A 13,787-nucleotide genomic window follows, 5' to 3' on the forward strand; every position below is an offset into this window, starting at 1 on the left:
AGAAGGCAAAAAGGGACAGGAGCGGGTTGAGTGGACACGGGAAATCCAGGTGGAAAGGAGGAGTGTGCTGTCACATTATAGGGAGAGCAACTAGGGTCACATAACAATGTGAGTATAAATTTTTATATGAAGGATTAACTTTAATTGTAAACTTTTACTTAAAGTACAACCATAAAACAAACAAACAAAAAAGAAGTGGTGAGAATTCATCCTTCATCCTACTCGACATCTTTGAAGACCTCCATGCCACTGAATCATGTCTCCTGTCTGAGGATCTCTTCCTTGAGACTCGGTAGCTCTATTTCCCTCTGATTCTCTCCTTACTCTTTCAACTGTTGTTTTCCAGTGCCTTTCACTGGATCATCTTCCTGCACTTCTCTCCTTCACATTGCTGCATCCTCAGCACATCTTTCCTCTCTAATACTAACTCCCTGGGCAGTTGCATCCATGTCTGTGGCTTCAGTTATCACCTAAAGCCTGTCTCTCCAGCCTTAATCTTCTTCCATTACCATGATCCATATTTCCAACTATCTGTTCAATACTTCTTCCCTCTGGGTGTTTCACTGGAAACTCCAAATTCAACATGGCCCAAATAACTCTCACCCACTGTCTTCCTAAATTTAAGTTAGATACTCTGCCATCATCCTACTTCCTATTCCAGTCAATTACCAAGTATGGTGCATGGTTAAGTCTCAGCAGCCATTTTTCATTCATCAGAGTGCCACTGCCCTAGTTAAGGCCTACCTAAGCTCTCTCCTGGATCACCATAGGCACCTAAAACTTAAGTATCTACCTCCAGGCACACTTTCATCCAAACATTCTCCACCCAACAGCAAGTTTTCTCTACATACAAATCTAATCTAGTAACCCCTTGTTTAAAGTCTGGCTGGTTCTCACTGTCTATGGCAGAAAGATGCCCTCACGTGTTATTAACTGAGAACATGTGGTGGGGGCAGGAACAGAAGGGACTGGGGAGGAGGTGGGGACAGAGAACAACTGAGGCACTGGGGGTTCTGTGGACTGGTGTCAGAGTTGTGAGAAAGGATGAAGCAGCCCCGTCTGACTGGCACCAAGAAATTTCCATAGGGAAATAATTGGAGGCTAAAGGCAGGCTCACATTTTAAAGATGTCATTGTGACCCAGTCTATCATGTCAAAAGAAAACACTGGCTGATTAAATTAATCTAATTCATGTACTCTCTGAAATGGATTTTCAAGATGTTTGGGTCACGGATAGAAGTTACCGAACTGCATAATTTCACTGTCTGAGGGATCTAATGTACAGAAATCGTTAATAGCTTTCTCTGTGAAAAATCTGTTAAGTTCTAAGGTCACAAGAGTGTTTATCAAAATCATACAAGGAACTTAATCAGACTCACCAATAAGAGGATTTAAAAATTTCAGCTCCTCTCTCTTGATTCTATCAGAGAAGCTATACTTTTTATTTCTTTTATACATTAAACAAAGGATTTATAATTAAGAACAGAAAATAAAAACTTCTGCCCATGGCAGCTTTCAACCCTAGCTGGCATTGTGCTGTAACTTGGGTACAAACACCACCAAGATTTAGTGTGGAGAGTTTGCACATTTTCTTTATGAAGCTACGTTTTAATTGTAGGTCCCTGCTATTAAGACTCAGAGACAGCAGACTCTCTGGGATTCAAGGGGGAGACGAGTTTGTTGGGAAGGAAACACAGCCTTCACATTCTATTTAGAATTTGTTTTATAAACTCAGTGAATGTACAGAGAAATCTACTTTGACCATAGGACTGAAACACCAACAGGTACCACGTTCAACCTTCGCCTGTAGAACAGCAAAAGACCTAGGCAAGAAATATTTGATTATTATCCCTCCCCCTACCTTAGAAAAAGAGGGCTGGACCACTCCTTTCCCTAGGAGTGTCCCAACTATAACCAAACCCAAAGTTATAATGAAAAGTAGTTACTGAGTTCCTGCTTGACAAAGGATTCATGCAAAAGAATGCATTTCTGAGTGAAGGGGGAAAGTTGTTTTTTCTTTAATTGACTGAACTCTAGTTATGCTTTTAGAACTACTGGACGGTCTGCTTATAAACTGACTGATTAGTAACGGAACTACTACAGTTCACATTAAGGGAGCCCTAGGAAAGAGCATCCAGCTGGGCCTTTCTAAAAATATGCTCCCTTCAAACTCGAAAACGCTCAGGCAACACCTCAGACAAACTAAGCACCTCCTAATGTTGTCTGTCACTTATTTGAAATATGTCCACAGGTACTGGCTTTGGAATTCTCTGCCATTCCAGTCTATACATAGGTTTTAAAAGGCTGAAGAAAATATATTTGAAAAGGGATTAGAAGAAGCACGTAAACACGTTATAAAGACCTTTGATAGCTTTAAGAAAAAACGTCAATTACAGCTATAGCTGTTACCTTCGAAATTACACCTATTCACTTCTGTTTACAAGAATATGAAACACATTTCCTTTAAAACAGATGCATGAAACTAAAATAAGGCACACTATCAGAACAGTTTGGTTGGTATCTCTTGCCTAGAATTTTATCTTTAAAAGCTATGGCTGTAAACATAATAATACAAACAAAATTATACAAAAATATATTTTTCTTTCCAACCAGTTATTTTACAAGGTCCACGCTACTCTTAAGAAAAAAAGCTCCAGATATTAGATTTAAAAAATATCTTGTTTAAAAGGGCTTTGGAGGAAAAGTCTCAGCACTTCATTTTTTAAAGAAGAAAAATGTGGACTTTCCTGCAAAGGAGGTGGTGATACTGTTTTACTAACTAAAAAGCTATCTTTGTTACATAGCGACTTGCTTATTCTAAACATTAATAGAAACCTTTCAACTATCAGCACAAACTGATTTTGAACAGTGAATTCTCTCAATAAAGCTGTTACATAAGAAATAAATTTAAAAAAAAATTTTTTAAAAGCAAATCTACTGGCTCAAAATTTGGATGTGTATGTCACCTGTAAGGAACAGATTAGCATGGAAATCAGTGGACACATGTAGACCGTACATTGTCATTCCTTGATGAATTGAAGTCACATAATAAGAAGTGGAAAGGAGATGGAGAAAAAGATGGCATTTTGGCCTTGTCTGCACTACTCCATTGTGACACTTGGACTTTAGGGATTGAAATGGCCCAGGGTAGGCAGCTCTGGACCAATATGGCCTAGAGGTCCCTTCTGCTGGGATGAAGGAGAGTCAGGACTACCCGCCCCCTAGCGCAGGACACTGCCCAGGCCAGCCCTGGCTGCCTGCACATCCTGGCATAAACACTCCACCCACTGCCTGTCCCTCTGGCCTGCACTCTGGGGTGCTGAAGGAAAAGTGAATCTTCCAAGGACAAAAGTCTCCTTTTATGATTTGTTTTCAGATTGATAAAATATTGCTCTTTATATAATAAACAAAAATTGGGAGGGAAAAACCTACATCCTTTAGTATTTAAAACAAATCAGTCTATTAATAACATTAAGTCATGTTTTTAAGAGGCATTTCTTTGCTTAGTTCTCTATTTATAGCTCTCTAACTGCTGAGAAAGTAATTAGCTACATTATAACCTCTTATACAGAGTAACTAGCTTACTAATTACATTCTCATTAACATCATTTTATTTCCCTGCTATCGACGGAGGTTCTTCAAACATCTCTTTGGCTTGTAGGAATATGGAGTCTTCCATTCCATAGTACTTAATTATTCACAATGGTTTGTTAATTTCTTAGCAAGGATGCCACATAAAAAAAAAAAAAAAAAAAAAAAAAAACAAGAAAACTATCAGGCCTCCCATAAAATAAAAATACTGCAAGTAAAATTATGAATTTACATACAGGATTTGACAATTAGCTATGCTTGTTGTTGTTAGGTGCTGTCGAGTCAATTCTGACTCATACTGACCCTGGGTACAACAGAATGAAACAATGCCTGGTCCTGCGCCATCCTCACCATCTTTGCTATGCTTGAGCCCATTGCTGTAGCCACTGTGTCAATCCATCTCATTGAGAGTCTTCCTCTTTTTTGCTGATCATCCAATTTACCAAGTATGATGTCCTTCTCCAGGGAACTCGTCCCTCCTGATAACATGTCCAAAGTACATGAGACGAAGTCTCACCATCCTTGCTTCTAAGGAACATTCTAGCTGTACTTCTTCCAAGACAGACTTGTTCATTCTTCTGGCAGTCCATGGTATACTCAATATTCTTAACCAACACCATAATGCAAATGTGTCAACTCTTCTTTGGTCTTCCTTATTCATTGTCCAGCTTTGCATGCATATGAGGTGATTGAAAATACTATGGCTTGGATCAGGCACACCTTAGTCCTCAAAGTGACATACCCTGCTTTTCAACACTTTAAAGAGGTCTTTTGCAGCAGATTTGCCCAACACAGTATGTCCTCTGATTCCTGACTACTGCTTCTCTGGGCATTGATTGTGGATCCAAGTAAAATGAAATCCTTGACAACTTCAATTATTTTTCTAAGCTATAGTTGGTGTGATAAAAAGGATCCCTGGTGGCAAAATGGGTAGCTTGGCTGCTAACTGAAAGGTTGGCAGTTTGAACCCACCCAGCTGCTCCTTGGGAGAAAAGACATGGCAATCTGCTCCTGTAAAGATTACAGCCAGAAACCCCTATAGGGCAGTTCCATTCTGTCACATGGGGTCACTATGACTTGGAAATAGACTCGACAGCACCTAACAACAACAGTGCGATAAAAACCAATAACAAATTGGGCATTAACTCGATGCCATATGACCTCGTATCTTCCTAGGTCTTTATTTTTCTATCTTTAACATGGAGTTAGAAACATAAACCTTACTGGATTGCTGTGAAAACTAAAAACTTAAAAGAAAATAATATACGCTCCATAAGTAATGAGCTTTAAAAATGCTAAAATGACAGATGCTTCCAGAAATGCCCATCTGTCCAAATGATTTAAAGCACATTTAGAATCACTCTGATTTGTAGCTGGCAGTCTGTATACAGCACATCTGTGGGTTTATAGTGACCTAGTATCAATCTTTGCTTTTTACCTTCTGGGACATCTGAAATGGGCTGGAATAGGTTCAGGGTGGAGAGTTCCTAGCCTTCCTTCTGCTTGGGTCTGGTAGCCTAGAAGCCGTTCTTAGTTGATCTCTGAGTGCTGGTGGCTTACCATCACAGCTTCTCAGGAGGTTTACTTGGATTTGGGAGTAGGCGGTTGGCAACAAGGCCACTGTTCTTTAGGAACAGTAGTTGATGAGGCGAAAAGGTAGAAATGTAGGAAAGAGAAGGGAGTAGGTTACCTTTCAAGAGTAGATGACAGACCTATTTTACCTTCCAAATTAGCAGCATCTATAAACTTTTGATGTACACTGTCTTTGACCCATCAATTCCACTTCTAAAAATTTACCTGACAGATACAACTGTACACATAAACAAAAATATATGTAAAGGACATTCATTGCAGCATTATTTGAATTAGCAAAACACCAGCAGTTGTTTAAAAAAAAAAAAAGAGGTAGATCTGTATTCCTGCGGTAAGATGTCCAAGATATAATGGTAAACGAAAAATTAAGAGAATACACATAAATGATACATTTCAATCTTAAAAAGATATACCAGTACACTTATATATGCAAAACGGAAATTTGTGGAGTCAAGGAATGGGAAGGAGTACTTTGATTTTATTTTATATATTTCTACGCTATTTGAATTTTGTATGAGCCTTTACTTCATTTCTAATAAAAACCCAGCACCACCAATCTAAAACAGATACCTCTGTGCAGAAAAGAGTTAACACAGTAGGCCTGAGACTGCCATCCTTAAAAACGCTTTCTTACAAAGTTGGCCCTTGGCTGGTGTCTGGGAACTTGGATTTCAGGAGAGTTCTCACCATTCTCTCGTAAGAATGGTTTACTGTGCTTAAATTGTTTGTACAAACAATATGGTTTGTGCTGAGTACCTGCTTTCCTACTGGGAGTCTGGAAATTTGGTGCGTGCTAGGCAGAAGGTGCCCACATGACTGACCTCCAATAGAAACCCCGAACACCTAGGCTCAAGGCAGCTTCCCTAATAGACAACACTTCATGCATGCTGTCGCACTTACTGCTGGGGGAATTAAGAGCATGCTGTGTGACTCCACTGGGAGAGGACTTTTGGAAGTGTGTGCATGGTTCCCTGCAGACTTTACCTCATGCATTTTTCCCTTTGCTGATTTTGCTTTGCATCCTTTCACTGTGAGATAAATCACAGCCATGAGTACAAGAGTACTGTGAGTCTTCCTAGCAAATCACTAAACCTTTGGGTGGTCTTGGGGACCCCCAATACATCCCTATTATTCTTTTCTATAGCACCCTTTTCTTGACCTTCACAGCATTACCAAAATTTTACGTATTTATTTAACTGTCCATCTTTCTAACTAGACTGTAAGCTCCATGAAGGGTAATAACTATGCATATTATTTACCACTATATACCACATAAATACTCGATGAAGTTGTTAAATAAAAATAAGGGGGTAGGGGGGAGCTCAGTTACTAATAAATCATGATCTAGCAAGAGAGAATGTGAGAGTGCTTTATGGACAATGCTCCATTTTAGATTCTGGGATCACTGAGAGATACTAAAATTAAGACAAAATCAATACAATGGCAGGACTGAACTCTGTATTTGATGAAAAGTACCCAACTCTCTTTCCCCAGCCCTCATTTGTACCCCTACCTGAAAGGAGAAACTTCTAACAAGACAGCAGAGTGTCCCAGCCCTTGCAGGGCATCTGCGGTTCTTCTCTGATTAACATTCCAGGAGATGTTGAGGAGCCACTTCAATGAATCCAGTGATAGGCTCCCTCTGACTAAGGGGGTGGGGACTGACCCCAGGGGAGGTCTCATGACCTAGAAATTAAAGTCAGTCCACAGCATGGCCTGAAGGAACATTTTCTGGTGGGTCATGCCTGTGTATATTAGCTCCCGGCTGGAACTAAGTCCCAACACAGCAGAAGGGAAGGCTGTGGCTCCCTGAAGCTCCTCCAGCACCTGATCAGAAGGCTGATCAGACTGATGCTCAGTGCACAGTACAGGACTCCTCCATGTATTTCCCAGGGAGGAATCAGACGCCCTGAAATGCCTCTCAAAGGCCCTGACTCCTGACATGCACCTGGCATTACAGAGACTTTTTCTTTCTGGCCACAACAGTGCCTAAGCAGACACCCCCACCCCTACTAATTCAGGCTCTTTTCTCATCTTCCAGGTAAATTTTCTCCCCATCGAGACTCCTAATGAATATAAACAGACCAGGTAGCCCTTGGGTGCCAGGTGCTTTTAACGATCATAAAGGGCTCAAAGTTCTCAACCTTGGTAGTCTTCGTGCATATGTGCTATTTGGAAGTTTGTTGTGCAAGTCTTGCCAATAAACCATCAATATAGGCATCTGCTGTTCAGCTTTCAAAAACTCTAAGAGTGGAGCAGTATGGACTTGGGCATAACAGGATTTGGTCTTTACTTTTCATTCTAGCTGTTGATGGAAGGCTGCCACCAGAGGTCCAGGAAACAAAATCGAGCTCCTTGTGGATTTTCATGAAACCCTGAACCCACTGGGCCTCAGAGTGGCAGAGCCACAGATCTGCACTAACAGAGACAGCACTGCAGTGGCGGCTTCAAGTGCACCTGGGAAGCACCAGTCCCTGAAGGAACCTTCCTGTTAACATCTCTCATCTCAGGTGCACTCTGGGCCACTGTCAGACCAGCAGGAGGTCCCAGGCCTCCTACATTAAGAAGAACATGGGCTTACATAATGAGGAAACACTCTCCCAGGTGCTCAAACCATTTACTTCTCCTCTTTCGCTGTGGCTTATGGCTCCTCTCCTACTCCCCCAACCCCAGTAGCTCTAAAAATTGAAAAACTCATATTAGCCACCATTGACTAGAGAGCTGGAAACTTGGGAAAGTAAGAAGTTAATCTTGTGTTGAACTCCACAATGATATTCACATTTACCCAAAGCAAGTTTGCCTCACTGACGACTAATTCCCTGATGTTCTAGATATCCTGGAGATGACAATGGGCAGGGGTCTGCCCAGGGCAGCACGCGTGCTAGGACTGATTCAAATCCTCCCTAAAGCCCCTGCCTTACGGCCACGTGACTGAACAGGGTTTACTTAGCTTTAAGTCCTTGGGTCTGTTTTGCTGGGCGTATTTTCTCCATTTTATCATCTCACCCCAATGCATTCATCTAAAGCTTATCACAAAGAGAAATTAATCTGCCATTTCCACAGTGTTATCAGGCCCCTGCAGTGAGTTCAGTATCATGTGGCCTGACAGAAAGCCTCCTAAATCCTGGAAAATTCTTTTCTGGGATTCCTCTGCAAGGCTAAAGCCAGCAATAGCATCTGCACCTGCCTTTTGTAACTCCAGGGTCCATATTTCTCCCTGGTTGCATGACCCGCTCCCCATTCCTCCTCTCCTTTCACAGCTACTTGTGCGTATGCTTATCTGCCCACTCACATCCCCTTAAAATGTAACAAGTAGAGGGTAGAATCTGTCTGACTCATCTTGGTGTGACACCGGGTGTTTAGGGCAGCGAGTCGCATGGTAGGTACTTAATATATATTTGCTTAGGTGAAGGAGAACCTTGCTTCCTCGATCTGTAGAATGGACACAGTACTTGCTATCTTTTTGTTATGCTCATGAGAAGGAAATATCAAAATTTTGGAGATAGTAGAACATTCTAAAGTAGCAAATTTAAGTGTCCCTTAAATACCGACTTCTGTTCCATTTATCTGAAGTTTTAGCTTGTTGGAAGATTCTACAGACTTCTAAACAGAAATTAAATGCACTGATACTAGGATTTGAAGGGTTTTAAGTAATTTTACTCTTGCAGCAGGAGACAGAGGAGACATGACTCAATGAACGCCAATGACATTTTTATCTTGACGTTCATCCCTGTCTCTCCTTCAGACTGTCACGTCTTTTGTCCCCCCTTCTCCCTCATCTTTCATTAGCTAGTATCTTTCCCAGGTGTCTCCCTCCTACCTGTGGTCTTTCCTCCCTCCTAAATGTTTTCAGATAGAAATAACCAACACACACACACACACACCCCTTTACCTGACCCCTGGCCAACATCTTTGCCTTCCCCTTCTGTAGAATGTGGCCAACACCACCATCCCCTAACCCAGCTCTGGCAGGGACATTCTTGCTCTATTTCCCCACTTTCTGATGTTCTTTACCTTGCTGGCCTTCAGGATGTTGATCTGTTCTTCATTGACTGTGTCTCTGTTTTTCTCCAGAAAACCATCTGAATGGTACTCCACCTGCGGCCACGGCAATGGGAGAGAGAGACAGTAGTTAGTGCTTTAGCCAGAGTAGCTTCCTTCAGTAGTTTCTCGGGTACTTGAGTAGTTTCATCTTAGCTATGTAGTGTTTTCTAGAGTTGTGAGTAGACAGGAAACCCACAGATGTTTCCACTTAAGCAAACTCCACATGTGATCAGGATTTATACAGCGGGAACTGAGCATTCATTTTGTGGGAAAAATATTGCTTTATAAAGAAGTTCCCATAAAATGGCCTTTAATAGAAGGCTTCTTTAGGGCTCTATAAATGCAGCTTCTCAGCCATACCCAAGATGTACTGAATCGGAATGTGCCTCTTAACAAGACCCTAGGTGACTTACAGGCACATTACGCTTTAAGAAGCAACAAGCCAGTGCATATCAAACAGAAATCCATTTAGAAAATTTTATACATACACAAGGTATTGGGAAGGAACCACTCAAAGCAGATTAATGACCCAAGCCATGCACATACTTCATTTTTACTCCCTCCTTTTCTCTCTCAAGCTCCAAGAGGGTAGTATCATAATTGTTTTACTTGCTGCTATATTCCCAGGAGTAGGAGTCCCCGGGTAGCACAAAGGTTGAGCGCTCAACTACTAGCCAAAAGGTTGGTGGTTCGAACCCATCCAGAGGCGCCTCAGAAGACAGGCGTGGTGATCTGCTTCCAAAAGGTCAGAGCCTAGGAAACCCTAGGAAGCAGCTCTACTCTACACATGGGGTTGTTACTGAGTCAGAATCGACTCGATGGCAACTAACAACAACAATATATTCCCAGGAGAGAGACCCTCAATAAGTATTTGTTAAACTCACGGTTGGAAAAAAGAACACTCCTCTGTGGGGTCATGCCATGTAATGACAATCAGAGATGGAGCAAAGTGGGTAAGAAAGGATAGAAGGAGAACCTATCTAAGAGACTCAGATCACATGAATTGAATAGGGACAGTCCCAACTTAGCCGAGAAGCCCTTGAGTCTACCTAAAGTGCAACTGGCAGAGTGCCAAAGCCAACAAAGAGGCGACCCACCTTATCTGCAAAGTGGACTACAATGAAGGATGTGTTGGACATGCGAGGTTTCTGGAAGTGCTGGCTGCTGGAGTGTCGGTCATAGAGTTTTTGAGCCCAGTTCTGGTCAGTACCTTTGGGAACCTGCAGAACCACAAAACAGGGCTTTGTTAAGAGGAAAAAAGGAGCCAAGAGTCAGGGCAGAGCGATGGAGTCTATCAGTAAGGTGACCCCATGAGGCTGGGTTCATACCTCCGACCCTGGACCCTAACTTGACTGTGGAAAGAACTATTCAACCACAGATGTTCAGGATCCTGCCACGGAATTCCCTCAGCCTGCCACACGTGGGTTGGTGCCCTTGGTGCCTGTAAGAGTTGTGTTGAGCCTCAAAGAATCTGCTGGTTGGCAGACGTTGGAAGTGTTAGGAGGGAATGGAGGTAGCAGCCAAGGTCACAGGGTCACAGTCATGGAACAAATGTGAAGAAGATGCTTCTTCTCTCCTTCTCTCTTTGCCAGACCAGGAATATCAGGGTCAAGAACATGCCACATCCATTTCTATGCCAAGCTTCTGCTCACTCAGGTTACCTCCTGCAGCAGGAAAGCCAGTCTTCTCTATCTCAGCTCATCTGAATACCACTGTCCAGGCTGGGCTCAAGTCTGCACTTCTCTCTGAAGCCTTTCCTGACCGTTCTCGATCTCATGTCTCTCTTCTTTGAAATTCCTCTCAATGAAACTCTTACGCACACACTAATATTGCTCACCGCTGGTTTTTGTGCACTTTCTCACTACAAACTCTAAGCTTGTTGGGTTCAAGAACTATATCTTATTTATTTACTTTTCCTGCCCATCAAAGAACTAAGAATTGTGTTCTCATCACACACTGGATATTCAGTACCTAACAATTGATCTACATGGTACTAATCTCTGCCTCCTTCCAAATTTAAATTGAGATTTAGAGGTTTCACTACATTGAGAATTCTGAAGAGCGGCCTCTCTCAATACATTTGTGGAGGGCTTCAAATGTAAAAAAGTATCTTGTTTCATTGAAAACAGAACACGATCACTGTAACCACCATTCAGATTGTCAAGGATGACGGCAACTCTTCCAGTGGGAAGTTGCTTCCCCCTCTGCCACCCTTGAACACTACTCCACACACCCGTGGACGAGGATGGGCCCATCCCTCAGTCATGAATCACTAATTGACTCACCCCTTTATTAGTTTAGATTGTACATTTGGATCAGACAGGGCTGAAGGTGATCCTTGCACCAGCCATTTTAAAAAGGCTTTGCTGAGTAAATTAATAATAATATCTGTGTCATAAGGAAAATGCATACATGCTGGAGAACAAATTTCTCAAATGTTTTGTAAGCAAATAGATTTTTCTCAATATTCAGTTTGGTTTAACTAGAATAGCCAGTGGCTAACTGCCACAGAAAATTTTAGGGGAAAAAACCTCTTCTTTGAAGGAGGCTATTAATTGTGTTAGGCAGACAAAATAAAAAATATATTTGATTCAGCATTTTTTATATATAGTTTTATATTTGTCTCCAAGCATCCTGTGTTTAGAAACACCAGGTGTGGGGGAAGAAGAGGTCTGGCTGGCGGGGTTGTCAGGAGGTGAGGCTACAGGACAGACAGAACTGGGCAGAGAAAACTAGAAAGACAAGCCCTACCTAGGCCAACACCTACATCTGCCAGGAAACAAAATCACCCTGGCTTGAAAGTGAAGCTGGACTTCTGTTGGAAGACTCCATAATGCTACATATTCACTAGTGCAGATTGGCATGAAGTAATGAGCAGGGGAGAGCAGCAATCAAGGTCTTGTGTATACATAGTACCTGGCAAGGCTCAGTCTCTCCTCTACCCCTCTCCCAGACTAAAAATAAGGGCCAGCACGAACTCAATGGCGCAATGGTTCAATGATGAAGCACTAGACTGCTAACTAAAAGGTTAGCAGTTTGAACCCACCAAGTGGTTCTGTGGGAGAAAGACCTGGCGATCTGCTCCTGTAAAAATTACAGCCTAGGAAACCCTATGGGGCAGTTCTGTTCTGTCACATGGGGTCACTGTCTTAGTGCTGCTATACCAGAAATACCACAAGTGGGTGGCTTTAACATCGGAAATTTATTTTCTCACAGTTTAGGAGGCTAGAAGTCTGAATTCAGAGTGCCAGCTCTAGGGGAAGGCTTTCTCTCTCTGTTGCCTTGGAGGAAGGTCCTTGTCTCTTTGAGCTTCTGCTCCTGGGTGATTTCCATGTAGCTTGGCATCTCTCTTCCCATCTCTGCTTCTCTCACTTGCTTGCTTAATTCTCTTTTATATTTTAAAAGAGACTGACTCAAGATATACGCTAATCCTGCCTCATTAACATAACAAACACCACCCATCCACAAGTGGGATTATAACCACAGGCAGAGATTAGGATTTACAACACATATTTTGGGAGGACATAATTCAATCCATGACAGTCACTATGAGTCAGAATCAACTCAATGGTACACAACAACACGAGCTCACAACAAATAAAATTCCCAGGTAATACTAATAGCTAATGCCCATGTTGTTGTTAGCTGCTGTCCAGTCAGCCCCCGACTCATGGTGACCCCATGTACAACAGGATTGGAGCGTTGTGATCAGGATTTTCATTGGCTGGTTTTCAGAGGTACATTGCCAGGCTTTTCTTCCTAGTCTGTCTTAGCCTAGAAACTCCACTGAAACCTATTTAGCATCACAGCAACACATAAGCCTCTGCTGACAGATGGGTGGTGGCTGTGTTTGAGGTGCCTTGGCCAGGAATCAAACCTGGGTCTCCTGCACAGAAGGTGAGAACTCTACCACTGAACCACCACTGCCCTCACTAATGCCCAAGGGGTTTATTACTTGCCAGGAAGTCTACTACACATTTCTATATATCAACTCATTTAATCCTAACGATAATCTTATGAGCTAGGCACTATGTTTAGACACATATTATAGATGAGGAAACTGAGACAAAGAGGTTAAGTAACTTGCCCAAAGTCACCTAGCTGGGAAGTAGCAGCACTGGGGTTCAAACCCAGACAGGCTGGTTCCAGAGCAGGTGCTTTCCTGCCCCACAACAGGGCATTTTAAAGGTAGCCATGAAGGCAGAATGAGGTGGAAGGCTCCTATCTCCCCAAATCTTTCCATGCAGGTGGATTTAAAACAGGCAGACAAGAAAGTAACCATGTACTGTATCGTGATAAAATCTGGACTGTGGTTATCACCAGCTCTGGAATATGCAGCTGAATCGAATTATTTTTAAGTCTACACGTGGCCTCAAACAAGCTTTTATACTCTCCTCTCAAAGGAATGTGGAGAGAGCACTGGAAGAGAAGCCTGTCCTCATACTCTGCTCGGTCCTCATCTAAGTGGGTACTGTCCCTCAGAAGTATACTTCCTTGGACACTGTGCTGGCCACTGGTCACATCAAAAAGTGAAGGTCCCACTTACATGCAACTTCCAGA

General features: G+C 42.4%; 1 protein-coding gene across 1 annotated transcript in view; it reads right to left on the reverse strand.

Annotated features, from left to right (window-relative positions):
* MYO5B (myosin VB) overlaps positions 1 to 13,787 on the reverse strand; it is a gene marked incomplete at its 3' end in the record, with an annotated part of 218,200 nt that overhangs the window by 104,629 nt on the left and 99,784 nt on the right. The window contains exons 12-13 of the mRNA XM_023733930.1: positions 10,325 to 10,447; positions 9,181 to 9,281 (exon numbers count right to left, since the gene is read on the reverse strand). Coding sequence (XP_023589698.1) covers positions 9,181 to 9,281; positions 10,325 to 10,447 — 224 coding nt within the window. The remainder of the gene's footprint in view (positions 1 to 9,180; positions 9,282 to 10,324; positions 10,448 to 13,787) is intronic.

The sequence above is a fragment of the Trichechus manatus genome, unplaced genomic scaffold (genome assembly GCF_000243295.1).
Source record: "Trichechus manatus latirostris isolate Lorelei unplaced genomic scaffold, TriManLat1.0 scaffold00063, whole genome shotgun sequence".
Lineage (NCBI taxonomy): Eukaryota > Metazoa > Chordata > Mammalia > Sirenia > Trichechidae > Trichechus > Trichechus manatus.